We start from the raw sequence: 25,661 nt of genomic DNA, 5'->3' as shown, positions 1-25,661 counted from the left end.
CTGAGTGGCGCTCAAGAGTACACAGACATATCGCTGATGGAATTGACAAAGACAACCCAGGGTTTGAAAACAGAATTCAATAAAGAGATAGAAACATTTAAGAAGACTCAAACTGAAATGAAGATGGAACTGAAAAACCCAATAACCCTACTAGAAAACCCAAACAAAAGCCTTACAAGCAGGAATCAAGGGGAAGATCAAAGATAAAGCAGAGGATCTAGACAACATAAGCAAAGGCTGGTTGAATAGACCAAGAAACAAATTTCATTTGTCTTTTATCTACAAGAAAACATAGCTTTAAAGATAGGCACTGCCTTAAGTACTCAAATGGGACCAGGAAGCAAGCAGGTGTCACTGTGTAATACCTAACAGAATAGACTTCAAACTTTGTAACTGTTGGGAATACTTAGATGGCCAATGGAAGATTCCAGTCAGATTATCAAATTTGAATCTTCCTAAATCCCTACTCCCAAAGACCACAAGGCATCTTGATAATAAAATCTCAGTGAAGACACAAACAGGAAAATGACAAATATAACTAGGGCAACTAGACTTTTTGTCTGTTTGAGACCTTGCCCTGACTGTCAAAACAAACCAACCAACCAAACAAACAAAAATCCAAACTCTGTTTATCAGTCTGATTTGGGAGGTAGTTAATATGTTTGTCTTTACTTCTCGGTACTCGCATTAGATGTACATACCACCAAACCTGACCAAAGATTGGTTTTATTCTTGTGCCAAGAGAACTGGAAAGATGCCTGAAGAGGAGAGAGCGGTACAGGGAGCAGCAAACTAGGGGGTTTATATCTCTTCTCTGTGTCAGAAAGCTGTTGCCAGAAGTTTAGGTGATAAGAACTCAGGAAGTGTCATGTCAGAGCCTAGGATATAGAGAAAGTGGGAAGGAGGCCAGACCTCAGTGAGAACCACAGTTCTGATATGCCCCATGAGGACATGACCAGAGGGAGTGGAAGGGTGTTTAATAGCAACACTTTTTGCTTCCTGTCCTGTGGCAGCTGCTTCTGAGACCAATCCCAGTTCTAAACACACACACACACACACACACACACACACACACACACACACACACACACACACACACACGAGAGAGACAGAGAGAGAGAGAGAGAGAGAGACAGAGAGAGACAGAGAGAGACAGAGAGAGACAGAGAGAGAGAGAGAGAGAGAGAGAGAGAGAGAGAGAGAGAGAGAGAGAGGAATTAAAACAGAAATTCAACTGAACTGAAAAACAGGGTGCAAGGCTGCATTTCTCTTAAAACCAAGACACAGAGCACAGAGCCACAAAGGATTTCTTCAGAAGCTTTCTGGGATACAATTGGGCCTTCTCTGCAGAGAAATACCACATTCCTGGCAAATGGGCTTCCATGCTTCTTCAAAGATCTCAGCAGCCCAGCCTAGGCTTCACCCACCCGTGCTTTCTGAGATTGCTCGTGTCATGTGAGAAGTAAAAGCAGATTCAGATGTGAGAGGAGCCTTTTCAAAGCTGTGGGGAGAGGCGTATGTAATCTGGAGATCTCCACTCAGCAACTGCCCCACACTGCATATTAGTCACGTGTAACAACCTTCCCTCCAGAGTACACACACTGGCATCTCAAGACTGGCATGGATCTAGTACTACCCTGCTGAGCAGTTGTCATGTCCAGAAACCCTAGGAATCACTTCACAATTGAAAGCACTGTGGGAGGCAGGTAGATAGCCAATGGAGTGTCTCCTGTCCTTTGACTCCTCTTATCCCTAAAGAAAGGAGAGGACAAAAAGAACACAATGTAAAGTATTTAACACAAGGAACAAATTAGTGACAAAGCTCAAAACGCTCTTGTGACCCAGCAGGAGGAGTGCAGAAGGTCAGCAAATGCTCCGATGTGAGATCTAGTTACTTTTTCTTCCAACCCTCTTGGGACTCGAAAGACTTCTAAAGCTGTGTGATATCATTGGCATTTTGAGGTAGATTATTGATTTGTAACTGCTCCGGTGGTAGTGGTGCAAAGGGGAGGTTGTCACAGTTCACTGACATTACATTTCCCCAAGCCAGGCAGCTGTTTCTCTGCCCTGCTACGGTGTTACCTTTCCTCTTTACCACTCCTCTGCAGGATACAAATACATTTCAATGACCAGACTCAATGATACAGAACAGGGAACACAGACACGACTGTTGAGACAGTCAAGTCATAGATACCTACAAGCCAGTGTGTCCGTTGCTTTATAGAGAAAAGGCTGGAGGTGAGGATGTCACATACAGCATGATTCAGCCTCAGTCTCTCTATTCCAAAATCCAAGCAAGTGATTTTACTGAGATAGAATTATTATAGAAAGGAGGGAAATGAATCATCATATTCAAAAAAGGCCTGACCACATTTGTAACTCAGGTTAATGGCAAAAGCATACAAATACCTTTTCTGCATGCTTAAGTAATAAACATGGACAATGGTTCAAGGAAGCTGGTAAAAGGGGGCTGAGGGTGTCACTGTGGGGGTGTGTGCATTCTGTTTGTGTTTGGTTTTTGGTTTTTGAGACAGTGTTTTATAAGATATGAACAAAGAGGCGAAGGGTTTCTTTGTACTCCATGATCAATGTCAGCAATCCTAAAATTTCTGAATTCAGGAGGGTTTGGGGCAGATCTGAATGACCCAAGATGCTGGTGATACAGATGTTGGGGTTGATGGTATGGCTATCACTGCTTATTAGGCATGTACAATATCTCAGACAAATATTAACTCATTTAACTCTCCTCATTGTTGTCTACAATAGGCATAAATATTTCCCCTTTATAGTTATTTTAGGTATAATTTGCATAGCTAGGGTTTAAATGTTCAGATCATGCCCAGATTTGAACACAGACTTTTTTCTATGTAAAGTATTGTGTTTTCATCCCTCAAAAGACTGGTTGTGGTTGTTTTACAGTCAGTGTGACTCTGGACTCCAGCACAGCCCATTGTGACCCAATTATGTCTAAAGATCAAAGACAAATGATTTACAGATAATGTCACAAGAAGCTTGAGGCTTCTGCCAAGATGTTTTATACTTTACCCTGTGTCCTAGGCAGTAAGGAATTTACTTCAGGAAGATATTACTTAAAAAGTATCTGTTGAGAATGCAAGCACTTGGGATGTAGGAGTCTATATGGAGGATGTGCCGAGGGACTTTGACAAGAAGAAGCCTGAGCTGAAATTCTGGACCATCAAGATATGTGAAGAGGATGGCCTTGTAGCTCCCACTTCCACTCCTACTCCCCTTTGTCTGAGTGAGAAGGCCAGCTTGTGGGAGTTTTCCTAGACTATGAGGCTGGGGTTGTGTCCTTTTACAATGTAACCACTGGCTCACACATCTCTACCCTCCCCAAGGCTTCCTTCTTGGATACTATGATGTTGTAGTATGTTTATGCACTGTGTAAAAATGTATTTCTGTGATTGGTTTAATAAAGAGCTGAATGGCCAATAGCTAGGCAGAGAGAGGTCAGGTGGGACTTCCAGGAACAGAGAAGGCTCTGGGAAAAAGAAGATCAGAGTGCCCAGCCAGATGCAGAGGAAACAGGAAGTGCAAGATGAAAGAGAGGTAATGCTATGTAACAGAATGTAGATAAATGAGTTAATTTAAGTTATAAGAGCTAGTTGAGACAAGCCTAATTAAAGGCTAAGTTTTCCCAATTAATAAGAAGTCTCCATGTCATTATTTGGGAGCTGGCTGGCAGGACAGAAAAAGACTTGTTATACTTGAGGCCCCTTTCCCCAGGTTTATGAAGAGTGTCCTTTGTTCCTGCCTGCCAGAAATGATCAAGGGAACAGGTAAAGTCCACACAGTTTAAGTAGCACAGAAAATGCATAAATCCCATAAAGAAGAAATTTGAATGCTTTTCTTCACTGTTATTCCAATGCTTTTAATAAACCTTCAATAAATGTGCATTGATTTCATTGATAGAAAGACTAAAAATACAATACATGGTCAGCTTCAGTGAAAGAAAAGCAAAATAATAGTGACAATTGGATCTTTTCTTCTTCCCTTTTATGGGCTTTGGATTTTGATTTCCAGTGCTCTTTAGGGTGATGATAAGGTGACCCCAAGGTCAAAAGTTTTTATCTTTCCTCTTTACTTGGTATCCATCAACCTCCTGTGTGAGAAATGAATGAATGACAGTATCTTAACTGAATAAAAGAACAAGAACTCAAAAGAGCATTAACTCAACCATTGTTCTTGCTATTGCCCTTGTTTATTTTTCCTTCAGGACACCAGAGTCAAAGCTGTTTATAAAACCCTTTGGTATACCCCAAATGGACTACCACATTTCAAAGAAGTAGATTTCAATATATTAAAATAACCCCTTCAAATACATTGGAATATTGAATAATTCTCAACATACTACACAGCCTTTGTGTTCAGAGAGGAAGAATTTTAAGATAACTATTGTTTTTGTTAATACTGACAAGATTAGAAATGTACTATTGTTCATGTTTTGTCTATCTCAAGGGAGGCATGAACTTGTGTAAGTCAACTTTATGAATTCTGAAAAGAATTCAAGAAATACATATTGGAAGACTGTGATAGGAACTCTCTCCAACTCCATCCCACCTAAGCTTTTCATATATCCAGCCTGGGAACACCTCATAAGTATGCAGAATTAGTGGGTATTATTTTGTACACATTTAGTTAAACAGAAAAAGGAGTATCTTTCCTTAGAACTCCTGTCCTTAGTTATTTGTGACAATCCCTTCTCCTATAATTGCATGGCATGGGTGAGGCATGGAGAAGACCAGACATATAGACAAGGCACAGCAGGAATGTTAGACAGGGACAACAGGTGCGACTATTGGAGAAACATAAACAAAATAATACCCAGAAGGTCTGTTATTGGGTCAGACTGCTCTCCCTGGCACAGTTCTTATCCCACAGACCTCAGTCTATTTAATTCTAGTAACATTAGTGGTAGGATCTTCCTGTAAACATTTTTTATGTTTATGTTCTTTAATCAGTTAAGGTGTTATTCCTATTTGATTCCCTAATTGATAGATGTTAGCCACTTTCCAGGTGCTTCTGCTGTGTAGGAACCACTCCTAGGTCCGTCCTGTAGTGCACTGCACATTCTGGGTCTATTGAAAACAGTGAGAGCTAAACATGCCCCTCACATCTTGCTATGGGACAGCCAGATCTCCGCTGATTTCTTGATCAACGGGGAGACAGTGGACTAGGGAACCTTTTCCTCTAGTCTCTGCTGGAACTGTGATCCTGGGTTCCCATTAAGAAGTGCAGGAAGGAAGTGCTAGGCATTTTAATGAAATCAATGAATTTTAGCATCAAATTATTGAGTTATTGAAAAACATATATCTTCTTTCCCTCTCTCTTGCCACCCCCAAACTAAATAGCTGAGGATGACCTTGAACTTCTGATCCTTCTGCATCACCTTCCAAGTGCTGAAATTACAGTTGTATACCACCATGGCCCCCAACAACAGGGAAAAGATTTGAACCTCCAGCCTTCCCATGGTATGTCAGATACACTAAGCATCTCCCTCTCACAGTATCTCTTCTGATTTTGTTCTGAAGTGGCCATGGCCCTATGGTCAACCTCCTGGAGGTTGATGGGAGGGAGTGCCTCAGTTAGTAGAGGGAGAGGCCCAGGGCCTGTGAGGCACACAGAATCAGGGTCTTCTCCATTAGCTGGATCAGACATAGGGAGCCCAATCGAATAATCCAGAGAACCCTCAACTCAGGAGCTAACCAATGAGCTGCAAGGAGATTTAAGACCTTTTTTGCTGCCAATTCACAATTTAAAACAACAGGTTCTGCAAGGATATGATCATGAGTTAATTTCTTGTTAAGATGTTTGGAGCCAGAAATCATGCTAACCCAAAGAAAATGTAACCAGAGAAAAATAATGGCTTTTATATCCCTTCAACTCTTCCAGATATATGTTATAGATTTGTACATTAAACATGATCCCTTCCTTCCTCCTGCTACTGCTTTCTGTGCCATCTTAAATTGAATCATTAGCCATTTAACCCTTCTGTCTCAGTTATGTTTCTATTGATATGAAGAGACCATGACCAAGCAACTTGTACAAGAAAGAGTTTGTTGGGGACTTACAGTTTCAAGGAGTTAGAGTCCATGATCATCATGACAGAGAGCATGGCAGCAAGAAGGCCTGGGAACATTGACACAACCCAAGTTCGTAAGAGAAACATGTAGGGTTGTGAAGATATATGCCTCTACCCTCTAAGCATTCTATAACCTGTCTATGAAATAAGCTTACATCAGGTACATTAACAGGGGACAGTTATCTAAAATTTGTTCATATTAAAGAATATTGCATGAAAGAAAAGAGAATATCATAAAACCCAGTGAGATCTACAAGCTTATACCCTCTGCAGAAGGAGGGAACCAGTTACAAGTGTCGCCATAGATGTTTCTGTGCTTAAGTGTTGAGAATTGAACTTGGGCCCTCACCCTTTCAAGCCAAGCATTTCACCAACCGAGCCATCTCTCTAGACCCATAATGCATTATATTGGCATGATAGTCTCAATATGCCAAGGCCCCAGTCTAGGGATAAATGCTAGACCTTGTATCATGGCAGCAAAAGCTAACAGCACTTGCCAGGTAAACTGACAGAAATATATTTGTTTCTGGTGTCATTGTATGTTTGGCACAGCTGCTTTCCTTTTCCTTCTTGTCTTAGTTAGGGTTTCTATTGCTACAATGAAACACTATGACTAAAAAGTAAGTTGGGGGAAAAAGGGTTTATTTGACTTACACTTTCATATCATTGCTCATCATGATATGAAGGAAGTCAGGACAGGAACTCAAATGGGGCAAGAACCTGGAGACAAGAGCTGATGCAGAGGCCATGGAGGGGTGCGGTTTACTGACTCGCTGCTCCTGGCTTGTTCAGTCTGCTTTCTTAATAGAACCCAGGACCACCAGCCCAGGGATGGTACCTCTCACAACGAGCTAGGCCCTCCCACAACAATCACCAATTAGGAAAAATGCCTTACAGCCAAATCTTATGGGGGGAGTTTCTCAATTGAGGTTCTCTCCTTTCAGATAACTAGTTTGTGAGTCAAATTTGTTGAGGTTCTATAAAAATGGCTTTTCTTCATCTTGGCTTAAGGTCAACAAGTTCAAAACTATCCAAGGCTAAAGTCATAAGACCTAAAGGTCTAAGGTGTGGCAGTAGGATGATTGCTCTTAGGTGTAGAAGTCTTTAAATAACAAGAGACTCGGTCTAAGGTGTGGTTATGCTTAACCCACAAGGTCAGATAACAAGAGATTTAGTCTACTGAATATTTGGAAAATCAAGGAAGTAAGTCTATTTGTCCCTTGTATCTTGATAAAGAAGCCTCTTGCCTTTCCCCCTTTTTGGTTTGGGTATATTAGAATATTGAAGAATAAACTTGGGGTGTTCAGTATTCACTGGGCTGCCCATCTTTACCTGCTGCTTCTCCATCCACACTCCCCATCTCAGGTATAAACTGGGCAAGTTGGCTGGATCCAACTGAAGCCCCACAAAGACAGTAACTACAGATGACCCCTCAACGTGGGGCTACTACACAAACTGACATAAAACTAGCAGCTCACTTCTGAACTCAAAGCTGATTCCTCCTCAGCCCTACTTGGCTTACATAGCCACCTGACCAAGTTTATGAGCAGGTAGGTGGGAACAGTTGTAAAGTCATTCAGAGGTCATACAAGCTAGAGATGGCAAAGATTCTTGTTGGACCATTTTTAATAACTCTGGCTGAGGCTGTGCCTTCAGGAGCCAGGGTGCTTTGTGTATGTATGGTTGTCTAAGGATCTATGGAACATCTAAGTTAGTTGGTGTTGGCATAAATGTAGTCTGGGTATATGTTTTACTGATATTCTTTTTCCCCAAGGCAGCCAGTATAATAAGAAAGAGTCCAACAGCTGCCAGTTAGGGAGTCAGATGGTTTCATTCCCAGCACCTTTGATAACTTACACAAGATGAATGTCAGGAGGAGTACTTATAGCAAAGACTTAAGAATTTATCATTAACACTAACAGAGTTTCCAAATACCTCCTTTTACATTCGAGGGCTCTGCCTTATTAAGCACTGGCTGTGAGTTCGGCTTCAGTGTGGGCATTGAGAATGAACAGTGAAAAGCAGAGTCTCTGCCTTATTTGGTCCTCTATTCTATAGATGCTGACTAGTTTTATGTCAGCTCAACAGAAGCTACAGTCATCGTAGATGAGGGAATCTCAGTTGAGAAAATGCCTTCAGAAGATGGGGGTATAAGCAGGTAACCCTGTAAGCCATTTTCTTAGTTAGTGATTGCTACCCCTGTCTTGCTCAGCCTGCTTGCTTTCTTTCCTTCCTTTTTTCTTTCCTTTTTTCTTTCCTTCCTTCCTTCCTTCCTTCCTTCCTTCCTTCCTTCCTTCCTTCCTTCCTTTCTTCTGAGACAGGGTTTCTCTGTGGCTTTGGAGGCTGTCCTGGAACTAGCTCTTGTACACCAGGCTAGTCTCAAACTCACAGATATCTATCTGTCTCTGCCTTCCAAGTGTTGGGATTAAAGGGTGTGCCACCACTGTCCGACCTCAGCCTGCTTTCTTAAAGAACCCATTACCACCAGACCAGGGATGGCACCACCTACAATGAGCTGGACTTTCACCCATCAATCACTAATGTAGGAAGGCCAGCTTTATGGAGACATTTTGTCAATTGAGTTTGTCTCCTCTCAGATGATTATAGCTTGTGTCAAGTGGACATCAAACCATTCATCACAGGCAACATAGCAAAGTTCATTACAGGCAATTCTGAAAAACAGGTGACTATCTTGAAAAAAGAAATGTAGTTTGCATCTTTTGTATAAAGGAAGGACTAATTTCTTACATATACACATTCATCTATAGATAGATACATGCCAGAATAAAGTCTTATTACTTCGCATAAGGTATGCCACATATCACTGACAGCAAAAGAACTGTTTCCTTTTACAGATTCAGTCCAGGGGCAGATAGTACAGAATGTATTATATTATCCCTATGAAAGGATGGGAAGAAAACAAAACATTTGTACACATTTTTTATTTGTATGTATATAAACTATGGCCAGGACAGAAGTATAAAGCTCAGTGTATTTCTACCTTTCCACATAGTTTGGATTTTTTAAATAATGTTACCTACTATAATTAAATTTTAAAAAGCTATGTCAATGGGAGTTAAGGTCTGTCAGCATTTTGTCCTTCAATATTTGTATTTCAAAAAAATTATATAATGACTTCATGAAAACCTGTAATTTATTGTTATTTTTTACCAATTTTTTTCACAGAAATCCTATCTCTGGGGATCTATCATAAGTCATACTTAACAATGACCATGTAGCTTTTGCTAAAATTTAAAAATGTTTGTGATTGGTTAACTAGTTAAAACAACGGAACATACACATAGAGAATGCTATAGTGAATTGCATTTTATTAAACATAGTTAACTGATAATATTTCTGTCTTAATCTAACTTTTCTTTCTAAAATTGATAAATTACATTTATTTTGTGTTGGGGAGGGTGGGGTGTATGTGTGTGGATGTGAGCATGTCATGGCACACATGTTGAGTCAGAGGACTTGTGAGAGCTGAATTCTCCTGCAGTGTGGGTCACAGGGATCACACTCAGATCTTAGGCTTGCAACAATATCTTTACTTCTGTTGTATCTCACCATCTCTCTAGCCATGTGTTATGTGTAGATTAGTGTCTTCTAATTTATATTACATTGTACCTTGTCAAAAAGCTGAAAATCCAGCAAGTAGTAAAAGATAGAATTTGGATCCCTAAGAAGATTGGCTCAGCCAGAAAGGATGTCTGACCTGCTTTTAGTCATGCTCTCCCCAAGCCCCCACCCCACCCCCAGAACTGATTCCCACAAGTTCTTCTCCAACCTTCACAGAACTGATTCCCACAAGTTCTTCTCTAACCTTCACAGGAGGCTTCAGGAACTTATATAGGACTGAGGTAGGGGATGGGAATCGTAGGATAGGGTAAGGTGACATGAAGAGTAAGGGCCAATAGTATTCCACCAAGCAGGCAGGTAGCTAGGCAGGGGGCAACCTTACATCAGGTCTGCCTGAGTCACCCCCACATGGAGGTTACAGGTCAGAGACAAGTCACCAAACTCAAGTCAGACTCAGGAGATTACACTGGGCCTCGTATCCCTGCCTTTCTTAGGCCCAACACAGAGTGGAAGACCATGGTCACATCTCAACCTCTGACTTTCAGAATATTTCACAACGATCAACAATATGAAATATTGGTGAAAATGATACATCACACAGCTAACAACATAAATGTCTAAAATATATACTATATTTCAGGAAGACATTCTCTCCTCTGTGATGGGACATGCTACAACATGTTTTGTTTTATTACTTTCCTACCAGGCTGGGATCTTCAGTAGAAAAACCCTACTTTAGCCAGGCACAGTAGGACATGTCTTTGCAATCATGGTATTTTGGAGGTGGAGGCAGGAGGCATTCAAGATCATACTCAGCTGCATACTGAGCTACCCTGGTCTCAACCCACTAAAACAAATAAAGAAATCAGATTACTTTAAACTTTTACTTTAAAGTAAACAAACGGAAGCTTCCAAATATATAGACTTATATATTCATAATTACGTGTGACAAGTGTTCAATGCCAGATCTCCCTCACCTTTTGACATTGAATGATTAAGGAATCAGATCTCTCTCTCTCTCTCTCTCTCTCTCTCTCTCTCTCTCTCTCTCTCTCTCTCTCTCTCTCTCTCTCTGTGTGTGTGTGTGTCTCCTCTTTCTCTCTCCATACTACCTCAGTCACTACCTTGATGGCCTGACCCAAACTCCTAGCTTTAAAAACACATATATCAAAGATTCAAATTTATAACTTCATCTTCACACAAGCTGTTATTAAAGCCACAGAATGATTCCGAGCAGCAGAACTAAGGAACTCTGACTCACATTAGTCTATCAACAGCATTTGACTCAGCTGGTGAGTCCAGGATTCTACTTGATAATTTCCCAGGCTGCAGACTCACAGAACTGTGATTTGCCCTCTCTCAACTTCATCTCTTTCTTCTGCTTCTAAGTCTTCCTGTCACTCTATGTTTGAGGGCCTAACATTTAAAGAAAGTACTCAACAAATTAAAATCATATCACTATACAAAGAAAATCTATTAACTATCCAAACAATTTGAGTCAAATGAGAATGAAATGGAACTACTTAAAATGCATATACTAAAAAGTTAATAAGAAATATGCTAACCAGCATCTAATACAATGTAAATTAAAACCAGGAATTAAAATGCCTGCTAAAATCAATACCTTGTATTTTTGTAGCAAAAGCAGCATAAAAATGCATGGGATTCATATTGGAATTTGTAAAAGGTGGATTTATTTATTTTGCTGTCAACTATGAAAAACTCCACATGCTATTTTTAAGAGTAAAATATAGTGGAACTTTAAAAATTGGCAATTTAGCTGGATACAAGAAATCAATATGCTTCTTGCCTCTTAGCAATGAGGTAACAAAAAATAAAAGGCCATGAGAAATGTTCCAATCACAGCAGAAATATCTAGTTTATTGGAGAGAACAGTAGATTCAAAAATAGACCGTAGATCCTATTATGTAAGAAGTTTAGAAATAAAAAAGTTATGTTAGCCCAGTGAAAGGAATGAATGGATTACTTAACAAATGGTTTTGGAACAGCTAACCAAAACAACAATAAATATATGATTTATGAATTAGAAACTATTTTTCTTTTCTTTTGGCAATACTGGGAATTAAACCCAGGGTCACATGCTAGGCAAATGTTCTAATGTTGGGCTACATGCTAAGCCTTTTTTTTTTTTCCAGCCCTCCATCCTTTCAACTTCCTATTTTGAGGTAGGATCTTGCTAATTTGCTCATGATGGTCTCAAAAAACCCCATTCTCTAGTCCAGGCAGTACATAAATTTGGAATCATATTTCCTCAGCCTCTTAACTAGATGTGTGTACCAGACTCACCCAGATGAGCCTAAAAATGTCTTAAAAAGCAACATTCTTAAAAATCTAAAAGGTACTAAGGTGTAATTTCTTAATCAAAACCTGAAACCCAGAAGCCATTAAAGACATATGCATATTTAACACACTAAAACATTTATATACAATATTCAAAACATTAAATTTAATATGAAAATTTAAAAAATGCCACAGAAAATAAAGAAGATCAAAGATAGAACACTGTGCAATGCTGATGGTGAAAAAAAATTTTCTACTATACTAAAAAATATAATAGATGCAAGGGTAGAGATGGCTCAGTGGTTAAGAACACTTGTTCTTGTAGAGAACAACCTCTTGGTGGTTTGTTCCCCATACCCACATGGTGGCTCATAATCATCTGTTAACTCTACTTCCAGGGCATGTACAGTACACACACATACATGTGAGAAAAACACTAACATAAAAATAAGCATACATCTAAAACAAGCAAGCAAACAAAACCATAATGGAACAAAAAGAGAGACCACTGGGAAAAAAAATGAGCAAGAAATACAAGCAAGAAATTCCCAGATGGAATATTAAAATAGCCAACAAAGTAGATGCTAGTGATCAAGATAGTTTGAGTTAAGATAACTGAAATTATTCTACATCCTTTAGACTCTGCAGAAATTAATGAGCCCACACAGAGGAAGGGAAGTGGAAAATGACACTCTTCTGGAAGCTGAGATGTTCTTTTACTAAAAATGTAAAATATACTTTATAATTAGAAGTATGGAATCCTATTTGTTGCATCATGTTCAGTTTAGTGTTTACCAACATATTAACAAATGGATAGATCAGAATACTTCACGTGAAAGACTTTTTTTGGTTAAAAACAAGACAAACACACCCAACCAAATCCTCCCTTAACTTGTTTTAAGGCAGCCTCTGGCTTTGTAGCCTAGGCTGCCCTGAATTCAGGATCCTTTATCTTCAGCTTCCCATGTGCTTGAGATAAAAGGTCTGTGACCTTACTAATTGATTTTCTAAAATGTTGTTGAAGAAAAACAAGACACCCAAGTGTGCATATGTCACTTTTCACTATATTAACCCTAACTGAAAGACAAAGCAATTATTGTTTAGGGCCAAGTGCAAAAAAAAAAAAAAAGGAAAAGAACAAAAACAAAATAAATCCAAAAAGCTAAGTTCAGAGTTGGAAAGATGGCTCAGATGGTAAAAGGCACTTGCCACCAAGCCTGATGATTTGCGCTAATCCCCTGAACCCAAATTTGTGGAACAGAACCAATTTCAAGTTGTTCTCTAATCCCCAGGCACAAATGTACAAACAATCCACATCAATAGTTATTTTTTTTAAAACTGAACTCAAAGGATTGAGTAGGGGAGTCCAGTCAAAGACTTGGGGAGGAGAGAAGGGTACCTGGGAGGCAGCTGACTCAGTTCAAGATCACAAATGGGTAGCAAAATCTATGGCAGGCTTAAAGACCTGCCAGTGACATTTCCAGTACTACATAGAAGGAACAACTCTGCCCTAAGAGCTCAAGAACCAAGCATTCCCTCACAAAATCAAACTTCCAAGCGCTCAGCGTTCCTGTAAAGAACCCAACCTTCTGAGGCTTGAAAAAAACCCAATTGTTCTTAATCTAGTCCGGACCATGTCCCATTTCCTCAGTGCTACAGCACACATCACCCACCTTGAGGACCTGCGTTCCCAGCCTCATGTTGGCAGCACAGGGGACTTACCTTGGAGAAGTGCGTGCCAACCGTACTAACACACCATCAGGAAGGTTAACTTATCGACCACACCTGGAAACAGAGCAGTTCCTCCCTGGGCTACCATTTCGTCTTTTAACTCCACCCAGCTAAGGTTATTTTCAGTTACTTGGGAATGTTACTTAACTATGCAGTAAAGTGTAGTCAGAGCTAGACAGACCAACCATAGCCTGTCACTGATAGGTTTGGTGGGGAAAAGCCCCCAGCTGCCACATACAATGTCTACTCGAAACTAAACATGGCTTGTACCAAATAAAAGTGAGATGAGTGCCAAGCTCTTTGAGTTATGTAGGTGGCTCTGAAAAGAGCCGTTGGGTTACTGGAAAAAAGCCTCCAACCGAACTGTTCACTTCTTCTTGGGCGCCGGCTTCTTGGGCTTAGCTGCGGTCTTCGGCTTTGTCACCTTCGCCTTGGCAGCCTTGGGCTTCACCGCCTTCGCTTTGGCGGGGCTTTTGGCTACCTTCTTGGGCTTCACCACCTTCGGCTTTTTTGGGCTCTTGGAAGGCTTCTTCGAGACGGCAGGCTTCTTGGGCTTCTTCGGTGTCTTCACAGTCTTCTTGGCTGCAGCCCCAGCGGTCTTCTTGGGTTTTTTCGACGCCCCCGATGCCTTCGCCTTCACTGACACCTTAGTGGTGCTAGACTTCGCCTCTGCCTTCTTGTTGAGCTTGAAGGAGCCGGAGGCGCCGGTGCCCTTGGTCTGCACCAGGGTGCCCTTGCTCACCAGGCTCTTGAGCCCCAGCTTGATGCGGCTGTTGTTCTTCTCCACATCGTAGCCGGCGGCCGCCAGAGACTTCTTGAGCGCGGCCAGGGACACGCCGCTGCGCTCCTTGGAAGAGGAGACAGCCTGCACAATGAGCTCGGACACCGAGGGCCCAGCGGGCTTCTTACGAGGTGCCGCTGCCTTCGCGGGCTTCTTAGTTTTCTTTGCAGCCGCAGGCTTCTCTGGAGCCGCGGAAGAAGCTTGAGCGACTGGAGGGGTCTCCGACATGGTTGCTGCAGAAGACAGGACAGCGAATTCCAAAACGAAGAATAGAAGTAGAGAGACAAGGGCTCCGCGCGGCGTATTTATAGAGCAGGGCCGCGCTGTGATTGGTGCACGCTAAAGCCCGCCCCTTGAACTCTGGAAGCCACGCCCCCTCGAGCTCCGATGCGTTTGCAAGATCTTTGCTCCAAAGTAGTCCTGGAGTCCAGGACTCCAGGGACCTATAATCATACTGCGTCTCTGTGCACAGAGGCGCTCCCAAGTCTCTCGCTGCCTGCTTGAGGTGGGAATTTCAAGCACAGCAGGGACACCACAGACGGTAGATGTCTATCAAAAAGTAGCTCACCTGGTGAAGGGTGTGTGTAAATTAGTCAATCTAAACCCAAGCAGTTTGTAGAGGTGTTAGAGATCGCTTGTAGATATCGGAATGTTCCATGGTTAGAGGATCAGAAAAGCAGGCTGTAGACCTTGTTTACGAGCTTCTGTACTGAAGAGCTTTGTAACGTTACTTTATATTTTGTTTTAGTTAAGGAAAAAAGCTTTTTAGGGCGTTAAAAAGCTTTTGCTATACTGATTTCACGTTTCGAACCGATAGTGCTATTAACATATGGTTATTCAGTAAAATACTGACAAAGCACCCATTGTTGGTCGGGAAAGCAAAGCCAAGACACTACTTGTCATCCCAACAAGTCCGAAATAGCTATGGGGGAAAGACTTGTCTAATTTCTTTCAAAGAAAATACAAAACAATAGAATCATTATGACCAGTTATATTATTGTCTTATAAGAAAAAGTTGGAAGGGTGATTTCTGGCCAAGAATGCTTGAAAATATTTACGTTTCAGTGCAACAACTCAAAGGATTTAAGCAAATTCAGCTATTTAATGGAGAAATGTGCAAAATAACCTGAGTCAGATTTTTGTACTATCTTAATGCCATGTTTCTGTCCATTGTTTAAATTGTACCTTAAGAATCGGAAGGGAGACGCTTCATGCAAATAAGGGATTCAAGATCTGCTTTTTTAGTGGCTGTTAAGGAAAACAAGTAAACCAATCAAAACGTAGAATCTGGCCTACCATCATCCAATACAGAGTTTCATTAAGCATTTCAATACTCGACACATCAAGTTTGTTCTCGATTCTTCAGTGACAGCAACGCAGTGTCTATGTCTTGACCGGCAGATGTTCTGGAACAGTTGACAGTCACCACAATTTTATTTCATTTTATTTAAAACACACGCGTGAAAAAGGCTGCTCCAGTATAACAGGGAAAATGCAATTGCAGTTCTTCAGCCAATTAGAATCGTAAACGTCACAGGTGAAGCGTGGTTTCACCCAATCACTATTTTTTGTACGCTATAAATACTGGCTCTGTGGGCAGCAAAGACCGCGTCCTTCCTGAGCTGTGTCTTAAGTAACCAAGCTTTGGGTATAACTGCTGTCTACTATGGCTCGTACAAAGCAGACCGCTCGCAAGTCCACCGGCGGCAAAGCCCCGCGCAAGCAGCTGGCCACCAAGGCTGCCCGCAAGAGCGCCCCGGCCACCGGCGGCGTGAAGAAGCCTCACCGCTACCGGCCCGGCACCGTGGCGCTGCGCGAGATCCGGCGCTACCAGAAGTCCACCGAGCTGCTGATCCGCAAGCTGCCGTTCCAGCGCCTGGTGCGCGAGATCGCCCAGGACTTCAAGACCGACCTGCGCTTCCAGAGCTCGGCCGTCATGGCGCTGCAGGAGGCCTGTGAGGCCTACCTGGTGGGTCTGTTTGAGGACACCAACCTGTGCGCCATCCACGCCAAGCGAGTCACCATCATGCCCAAGGACATCCAGCTGGCCCGCCGCATCCGCGGGGAGAGAGCGTAATTTAGATTTTGAAACGTTGACCAAAGGCTCTTTTCAGAGCCACCCACAACTTCGTAAAAAGGCTGTGAACTGTACTTAGTCTGCTTCTCAAGCCCACGTTCGGCTTCCGATTCGAATTTAAAACAATAGTTTTTTGACATTTCATAGTTGATTCCATTGCCCATGCCGGTAGCCCCATTGGAGAGTGCGGTTGTACCATTTTATTCTGACGGTTTTAAAGAAAAATCCCCTTAGATAGTTTCAATACACGTTTTACGCTGATTCTCAAAGTAATGGGGTAACACTCAAGGGGCGCGACTGGTGCCAGTTTTCCCGCCGGCGGGTTTTCGGTTGTCTTGGGCAAATCTGCCTCCTCACTTTCCCGCCGGCGGGCTTTGGCTACGTGGTGAGGGCTAAGGGCGGGGGTTTGTGTCGTCATTTCCCGCCGGCGGGCTTTGGCTCTGTGGAAGCTAAGGGCGGGGTTTGTGTCGTCACTTTCCCGCCGGCGGGCTTTGGCTCTGTGAAGAGGGCTTAGGGCGGGGTTTGTGTCGTCACTTTCCCGCCGGTGGGCTTTGCCTCTGTGGAGAGGGCTTAGGGCGGGGTTTGTGTCGCCACTTTCCCGCCGGCGGGCTTTCGGCTCTGTGGAGAGGGCTTAGGGCGGGGTTTGTGTCGTCACTTTCCCGCCGGCGGGCTTTCGGCTCTGTGGAGAGGGCTTAGGGCGGGGTTTGTGTCGTCACTTTCCCGCCGGCGGGCTTTCGGCTCTGTGGAGAAAGCTAAGGGCGGGGTTTGGGACGTCACTTTCCCGCTCGCGGGTTTTCGGTATTTGCGTTCTGTTTGGGTGGGGACTAACTAAGGCGAAGCAACTATATAAGGACCCACTCTCAGGTTTCCTTCATTTTCCTTTTAGCTCTCTCAGTCTCTGTAGTCATGTCTGGCCGTGGTAAGGGCGGAAAGGGTCTTGGCAAGGGCGGCGCCAAGCGCCACCGCAAAGTCCTCCGCGACAACATCCAGGGCATCACCAAGCCCGCCATCCGCCGCCTGGCCCGCCGTGGCGGAGTCAAGCGCATCTCCGGCCTCATCTACGAGGAGACCCGCGGGGTGCTGAAGGTGTTCCTGGAGAACGTGATCCGCGACGCGGTCACCTACACGGAGCACGCCAAGCGCAAGACCGTCACCGCCATGGACGTGGTCTACGCGCTCAAGCGCCAGGGCCGCACGCTCTACGGCTTCGGCGGCTAAAGGCTTTTCATTCTTTTGTTCTCATAACCAAAGGCCCTTCTCAGGGCCGCCCATCTACTCTTGGAAAAGTGTTGTAATGCTGAGCCATGCTTTTTGTATTTTATTACATCCCAGAAAACGAAGGTTGGGGGAAGCATAAATATTAGCCACTTGTAAATGGAAATACAATGTGCTTTAGTTTTCTTCGTGTACATTCGGTGGATTGGATAGGGAGATCTCAAAGGTACTGATTAGAAGCGTCTTGCAGAAGTTTGGGCAGCCAAACAGCTTCTTGGTTCCTTGAGGGGAGCCAGAATTGAGGAGGAATGGGCTTTGACTGCATAGTTTTTAATGAACTGGGGAGTCCTGATGTCGGAGAAATGTTTACTGTTGTGTAAATATAGCTCCCATTTCATGGTCGCCATTTACACCCACACCATGTCGGCGGTTAGTAAAGCCAGGTGTGTTTGAATGACCTGTACTACGGTTATTTGTGCTTGGATGTATGCAATTTTGGGAAGTAAACTGCTACAATTTCGGGTTCAAACCGTAAAAGTTTCAGAACCCAACTAAAAGGGGATGTGAGCTCACTTGATTTCTATCTAGTCTGTTTTCTCCTGGGCTTGCCTAGACAGGATTACTGTTTACCACCACACCCAGCTTGGCAGCACCTTTTGTTTTGTTTCTTTAGTGTTTGTTTATATATTTTTCTTTAACTTTTTATTTTAGGCATTACTTTTATAAGGGACACATTCGAACCTCAGCCTATCACTGTTAGCTTATGTCTGAATGTTTATCGCTGATTTGGTATTCCGGTTTTCCAACCGTGGATTTCTAGCGGGCTGATGGGGGGGGGGGGCACACGAAGTATTCAGCATAGCTTCGTTTTAAACTAATGAAGAGAATTCATAGGCACTTCCTGGAAGGTTTCAGGAATAGACCAGACAGAGGAACAAGTAGAGGTCTCTTTCATAAGGTAGGTATATGAATTAAGGACAATCGTGAATTACAATTCCTGGAAAGAAGCTGAGTCTTCAAAGGCTGAGTGACTGGACCTTCAGTAATGTGGAGAGGGTGGAATGTTTTGCATTCAGAACACAATTACAATTTATTAGAGGTAATCTTTAGCCCCCAAAATAATTATTGCTTGCCAATCTCTGTGTTAGACCTAACCCTATGACTAACATAAAAAAACTTCTTGAAGTGTATTTAAAAAGTCTAGTTTCTACCAACCAAAAGGCTGAGTCATTAGCACCTGAGACCAATAGCTGAGATTTCTCTCTTTGGTTGTGACTGCTTATGTAATGTTCCCACCAATATATTTGAAAAGTTCCTTATATAAAATGGCTTTCTTAGCTACTATAAAAGTTTCATGAAGTTGCTTCCACACAGGAACATAGAATTGGGGGTAACCTAAAGAAGTTCTTGGACACTCATATTTGGGTCCCAAGAAAACTATCTCATACTCTGAAGTGAGAACTGTGTTTTTACGGCAACACTATTTACCGTGACTAGTATGGTAATTTAGCAGAATATTCTGTGCAGAGAGTAGATTTAATCTTTTTAAAAATTATAATCCCACCATTATGCTGAGATATAGCTACAAGCTGCCTCTATTATAAATTTTGGTGCTGCTAAAAGATGAACCTGGCTTCCCAGCCAGGATATGCAGTTCTATTGAGCATAAAGTATTTTCAGAACACATTAGTAGATAAGATGTAGTTCCAGGGATGATGAAAAGGTCTAAGAACTGAGGCAGAATACACAATACATACAATACAATCTCATTTCTGAATCTCACCATGTACCACAGAGCACAGGCTGGCCTCAAATCTGAGATCTTTCTGGAGTTCTGGGATGACAGATGTTGGTCAGAGTGTAGTAAAATCTCACAATGGATATAGATCATAGGTTGTTTCTTCTGCTGAAACTACCTATTCACTTTACAAATAATGTTGCACTACATGTTTTATGTTATAGTCTCATTTAGTTTTGTTATTTAGCCTGTCAAAATTCATGGGAGAGGGAGTTTCAAAGACTATATGAAGATGTTGAAGCTCTGTACAAACAACCTGCAAACATGTCTATATACATTATCTGTAGTAACTAACATAGATTTAATGTCAGTATTTGTCAAGAAAAATATCGCATACATGTCAGTGATATTCGTACCACTATTTTCATCTTCTGGTGGTCAGAACTCACAAAACAGTAAACTGCATGTAGATGAGCTCAGATTTCTCAACGTAATCATCACTCCTTTTTATTCAATTCTTTTTAACTCCTCGAGAGTCAGACGTGCTTATTTCACACAGCCCCCACCCGCTTTTTGGTTTTATTTAGCGACAGGCTTTCTCTGTAGCCCTGGAACTCACCCTCAGACGGGCGCGCGCGGGGGGTGCTGCTTCTGAATTAACGGACTTTCCCAACACTGGAGAACCTCTTCTGGTTGACTTCCCTAAACATGGCTCAATTTCCAAGCAGTGGGGGCTGCCCAAGGACAGATTATGTTCAGAATGGCCAAGAGACACGGCAATGTACAGCTTTTTGAGGATCAAGTGGTGGTCCTGAAAAGGACCTTTTGCGAAAATGGAGAATACGCAACAATGGCTTAACCGCCGAAGCCGTAGAGCGTGCGGCCCTGGCGCTTGAGCGCGTAGACCACGTCCATGGCGGTGACGGTCTTGCGCTTGGCGTGCTCCGTGTAGGTGACCGCGTCGCGGATCACGTTCTCCAGGAACACCTTCAGCACCCCGCGGGTCTCCTCGTAGATAAGGCCGGAGATGCGCTTGACTCCGCCACGGCGGGCCAGGCGGCGGATGGCGGGCTTGGTGATGCCCTGGATGTTGTCGCGGAGGACTTTGCGGTGGCGCTTGGCGCCGCCTTTTCCCAAGCCTTTTCCGCCCTTACCACGACCAGACATGATTAGATTCCTAAGCTGCTAAACAAACTGAACAGCCCAGTCGACGGCGGCTTATTATGGCTCCTGTCGGACCTGGTTGAGAACCTCAAATGGGCGGGGACCAAGACTGCCAACGCACCTTTTGCTCCGCCCACAGTAGGGCGGAGACCAAAGAACACAACACTGTAAATATGGCCGTTCCAAGGGCCCCTTTAAAAGAAAGATCCCCCTACACACACAGACACACACACACAGACACACACACACACACACACACACATACACACATTCTCTCTCCGGCAAAGGACCCCTTTAAAAGAAAGATCCCCCTACACACACAGACACACACACAGACACACACACAGACACACACACAGACAGACAGACACACACATTCTCTCTCTGGCTCCTCTCTTCCTAGCTCTCTTCTCTTTCCCTCTCTTTCCTGCTGTTCTCCTGGGTCAGACAGGAGTTTTCTCTTCTGTCTTCTCTGTCTCCTTGACTCTGTTCTCTATGCACTCACCCCCTTCCCTTTTTGAAGACAAACAAATAAACTAAGCTCTTCTTTGCCTGGCATGCTCACCCCTCCACCTGGGTCACACTAGATTGCCGTGGAATCTTCCGAGGTTCCCCTGGAGCTTTATCATAACAACTCATGTCAAAAGAGCAGAAAAGTGAAAATTCCGATGTGAAAGACACTAGAAGAACAAAATAAAACATTTTTGTTACTAGGAGTAACTGAGGCAGAGAAAAGTTGGTACAAGTAAACCTTGTTAAAATACTTTGTTCACATAGCTCAAGTCCCTTTGCTTTGTCAAATCATTGCACTTGGCTATTCTTTGCCTGATTCTTTATAATAATCGATTCACAGCTGCTTTGGGTTAATCATTTTGTTCACTTGTTTTTGTTTTTGGAGAGAGTTTCTGGAACTTGCTCTGTAGACCAAGCTGGCTTAGGTTTGCCTGTCTTTGCCTCCGAAGTGTTGGCTACTATTTTTTTTTTTTTTTTGGTTTTTATAAGACAGGGTTTCTCTGTATTGTTTTGGAGGCTGTCGGTCCACCCTGGCCTCGAACTCACAGAGATTCGCCTTCCTCTGCCTCCTGAGTGCTGGGATTAAAGGCGTGTGCCACCACAGCCCAGCGATTTTTTAATTAGAGCAGTAAAGCTGCTAAATGTTTGATGGTTATATTCTCTTAATTTAATTTGGAAGTCCCTAGCAGGACTCCCAAGAGAATGGAGGTGGGATTTGTATGTTCTCATTCAAAGGGATGAATTAATGGATTTGTGAACTGGTAGTTTTCCCCTTCTCCATTTTTGCCTATAAAACTTGTCTGATAATGCTACCAGTATTTTGTGACATCTGGATTGCATAATACATTAAGATGAGATTGTTCCAAAGAAGTACTACATAAACATATTCTTTGTTAATATTTGCTGGCTAGTTTTACAGCAACTTGACACAAGCTAGAGTCATCATAGAGGAAGAAGCCTCAGTTGAGCAAATGCCTTCATTAAGATAGGTCTGTAGGCAAGCCTGAAGGGCATTTTCTTAATTAGTGACTGATGGGAGAGGACCCAGCTCATTGTGGATGGTGCCATCCCTGGGCTGGTGGTCCTGGCTTCCACGAGAAAGCAGGTTGAGCAAACCAGAGGATCAAGTTAATAAGCAGTGCTCCTCCTTATTCTCTGCACCAACTTTTGCCTCCAGGTTCCTGCCTAAGTTCCTGTCCTGATTTTTATCAATGACGAGGAGAGATGTGACAGTATAAGTTAAAATAAACCCTTCCTCCCCAAGTTGCTTTTGGTAATGATGTTTTATCATAGCAATAGTAACCACACCTAAAACTTTAAATACAGAAGTATTTTCATGTCATCTAATTGCTTCCAACATACTATCACTATCATGTATATTAGGATTGCTTTTAATCACTGCATATACATATATACATGTGTGAATATATATGATAATGGCAGATTCTGTTTTGTATTTTGTGGGTGAAATTTTAAAAATTGTTTGAAAAGTTCTTTTGGTCCTTTTCCTCAAGGTGTATTGGAAATCATACCCCACTTTTCCGCAGTCAAGATGCAGTGTGCTTCTAGTTTCTGAAGTTCATTTGCTTTTTTTCTACATGCTTAATTTTGCTGAGATACTTCTTACTCAGGAAGTTGCTTCTACTGATCAAGAAAAAAAAATCCTTCTGTCTTTCTATTCACTTTCCATTTTCTATTTCCTTCTGCTCCTTCTTCTCTTCCTTATTTTTTCCAGAAAGAGTCTCACCATGTAACCATGGATGGAATTTGTAGTCTTCTGGTCTCAACCTCCCAGAGCTGGGTTAGTGGCTTATGCCACTGTATATGACTTTACTGTTAAACTTTTTAAATCTAAAGAGTGGGTCCTGAACTTGAATCTTTCCTTTTCTTTAAAAGCCTTGAACGCTCATACTAACTGTTGTCTTCAAGAGCACTAGCTATAATTTTCATCCTGTGCCTAATATCACTCTGGGTACCTGGATGACAGATGTTTACTGAAGATCTTGGAACAAACAATATCTAATGTATCTAATGCATGCTATGTGTTCAATTATATATAGAGGAATTTAAAACTTTACTGTGAGGACCTGCATCTGGGCCTGAGAATGAATTTGGGGAAAAAATGTTTTATATAACTTACAGGACAAGGCAACGAGAATCCATACACAAATGAAGACCAAAACAAATGATAAAAACTTAAAAGTGTTTTTATTCCAAGTGAAGGTAGAGAGAGGCAATTGTGGGAGAGTAAGTTATGAGTAAACTCTAAAGAAAGCTAAATATTGTTTTAGCAAATTTCCAAATTCACTTAGCATTTAGTAACTGATAGTTTGTTACACAATGATCTCATCTACAGTCTTCTGCACAAGAATATTTCATTTCTCCTGTTTTAGGGAGAGAATAGGGAGATACTAGACAATACTTCCCCTTGCTAAAACAAACCTAAAAGACCTTGAATTTCTTCCGTTGTTCATTTTTAAGTCCATGATAATATTTTATTTATAAATTTAGGAGACTGTATGCAACTAAGTGATGCCAAGTAAATAGGAAAATAAAAATATACAGTTCAGAAAAATTGAAACCAGGCATTCAAATATACCCCATTGACAATCATGAAAGAGAGATGGTGTTGATCCCATTTTCAGATGGAGAAAATGATTCCTTTCAGATGATACAATAGGTACCAAGGGTAGCATTGGAGCCTGAGCAAGCTTCCCACATAAATGGCTACATTATGCTGCTAGGACCCTTCTCTTTAAACAAGTTTATCTATTGATTAATTTATCTTTGTGAAATCCTATTAAAGCCTCACGTAAATGAATACTAAATTCAGAATCCATTTCTAACCCTTGGTTTTAGGACTATGGAGCCAGAAAAAAGAGCCATCTTATTACAGAAAAAAAAAAGGTAAGTATTGCCTGTCAATACCAAGCCCAAAAATGCTAGTTTCTTACAGATGGAGATGATATACAAAAAACAAAAGTAAAGCAGGAGACATCCAAGTCAGCACAGCTGAAACCTAAATATTGAAATGCTGCGCCTTTGTGGGAGCCTGTTGTCTTGGATGACAAGTAGTTGCCAGGCAGAGCTGTCTTTAATAGCTCCTGGAAAAGTCAACTACTAGGAAGTACACATTTACTTTCTGCCTCTTTTGTGTTTCCTGGGTATTGAATCTAAGGCTTTACACTGGCTACACAGGTACTGTCTCGCTTTGACCTCTATTTCAACCATTGAGACACGGTCCTACTAGATTACCAAGGCTATCTTTGTACTCACCCTATAACCCAAGCAAAGCTCAAACTTGAGATCCTGTCCCTTCAGACCCACACAATGCTTACTTTCATGATTTAAAGGAAAAGCCTCCGTAGTATTAATAGTTTCAAAAACATGGTACAAAACTTACTTACAACCATTACTTGATATATTACATCATATTTTACTGGAGGCACTACTTCCAATTAATCACTTCCCAGCACGAGTTAACACCACTAAACACTGATTAAGGTTCTGGGAGACAAAAGTGGCACAACCAACAAGATATACACCAAAGTACAACATTAGAAAGTTAAGGCACTTCAACGCTGGAGTTAAGAGACTTGAAATTTAAATCAGCACACGGTATAGGCAAGACCATAAATTGGTGACCACTAATCTATTCTTAATTACAGCTGCTTTTGCCGAAAACGTGGGTGGCTCTGAAAAGAGCCTTTGTGTTCAGGTTCGCACTCACTAGCCTTTAGGCCCTTTCCCCGCGGATGCGGCGGGCCAGCTGGATGTCCTTGGGCATGATGGTGACTCGCTTGGCGTGGATGGCGCACAGGTTGGTGTCTTCAAACAGACCCACCAGGTAGGCCTCGCTGGCCTCCTGCAGCGCCATGACGGCCGAGCTCTGGAAGCGCAGGTCGGTCTTGAAGTCCTGCGCGATCTCGCGCACCAGGCGCTGGAACGGCAGCTTGCGGATCAGCAGCTCGGTGGACTTCTGGTAGCGCCGGATCTCACGCAGGGCCACGGTGCCCGGTCGGTAGCGGTGGGGCTTCTTCACGCCGCCGGTGGCCGGGGCGCTCTTGCGGGCAGCCTTGGTGGCCAGCTGCTTGCGCGGGGCTTTGCCACCGGTGGACTTGCGAGCGGTCTGCTTGGTACGGGCCATGAGTGTAACGTAGAGAAAGAAGTACACACTATGGTACTTCGCAAGCCGCTCTCCTTCTTTTATACAATCAGACTATCCGCTATTGGACCCGAGAACATTCAAATAGACCCGCGCTTTCCCGGGATTGGTCAGTATCTACTCCTGAATCAAAATTAAAATATGCTTTCAGGTTGTTGAATAAACATGCCTCCTCTCCGCCTCTGGGTTCCTCCGCCCACTACACTCCTCCGCCCCTTCGCTTCCGCTTTTATATTTTCACCACTGTAACTGCTGTGGAAAGAAATTTTGCACCGAAATAGACTCAGGGTA

General features: G+C 42.6%; 4 protein-coding genes across 4 annotated transcripts; 1 reads left to right on the top strand and 3 right to left on the bottom strand.

Annotated features, from left to right (window-relative positions):
• Positions 1–12,137: 12,137 nt before the first annotated feature.
• Positions 12,138–14,779, bottom strand: H1-1 (H1.1 linker histone, cluster member). Its single transcript, XM_005066469.4, has one exon. The coding sequence runs from the start codon at positions 14,724–14,726 to the stop codon at positions 14,085–14,087; it is 642 nt and encodes a 213-aa protein (XP_005066526.1). The 5' UTR covers positions 14,727–14,779; the 3' UTR covers positions 12,138–14,084.
• Positions 14,780–16,094: 1,315 nt separating this feature from the next.
• Positions 16,095–18,244, top strand: LOC101827820 (histone H3.1). Its single transcript, XM_040755703.1, has 2 exons — positions 16,095–16,495; positions 17,462–18,244. Exons 1-2 carry the CDS (start codon positions 16,165–16,167, stop codon positions 17,791–17,793), a joined length of 663 nt encoding a protein of 220 aa, XP_040611637.1. The 5' UTR covers positions 16,095–16,164; the 3' UTR covers positions 17,794–18,244.
• Positions 18,245–19,870: 1,626 nt separating this feature from the next.
• Positions 19,871–20,729, bottom strand: LOC101830493 (histone H4). The gene has a single exon (XM_021225079.2). It carries the CDS (start codon positions 20,693–20,695, stop codon positions 20,384–20,386), a length of 312 nt encoding a protein of 103 aa, XP_021080738.1. The 5' UTR covers positions 20,696–20,729; the 3' UTR covers positions 19,871–20,383.
• A 2,667-nt stretch (positions 20,730–23,396) lies between these two features.
• Positions 23,397–25,398, bottom strand: LOC101827561 (histone H3). Its single transcript, XM_021225073.2, has one exon. The coding sequence runs from the start codon at positions 25,350–25,352 to the stop codon at positions 24,942–24,944; it is 411 nt and encodes a 136-aa protein (XP_021080732.2). The 5' UTR covers positions 25,353–25,398; the 3' UTR covers positions 23,397–24,941.
• Positions 25,399–25,661: the final 263 nt, after the last annotated feature.

Source organism: Mesocricetus auratus, unplaced genomic scaffold, assembly GCF_017639785.1.
Source record: "Mesocricetus auratus isolate SY011 unplaced genomic scaffold, BCM_Maur_2.0 Super-Scaffold_100013, whole genome shotgun sequence".
NCBI lineage: Eukaryota > Metazoa > Chordata > Mammalia > Rodentia > Cricetidae > Mesocricetus > Mesocricetus auratus.
This window is presented reverse-complemented; position numbering and strand designations above follow the sequence as displayed.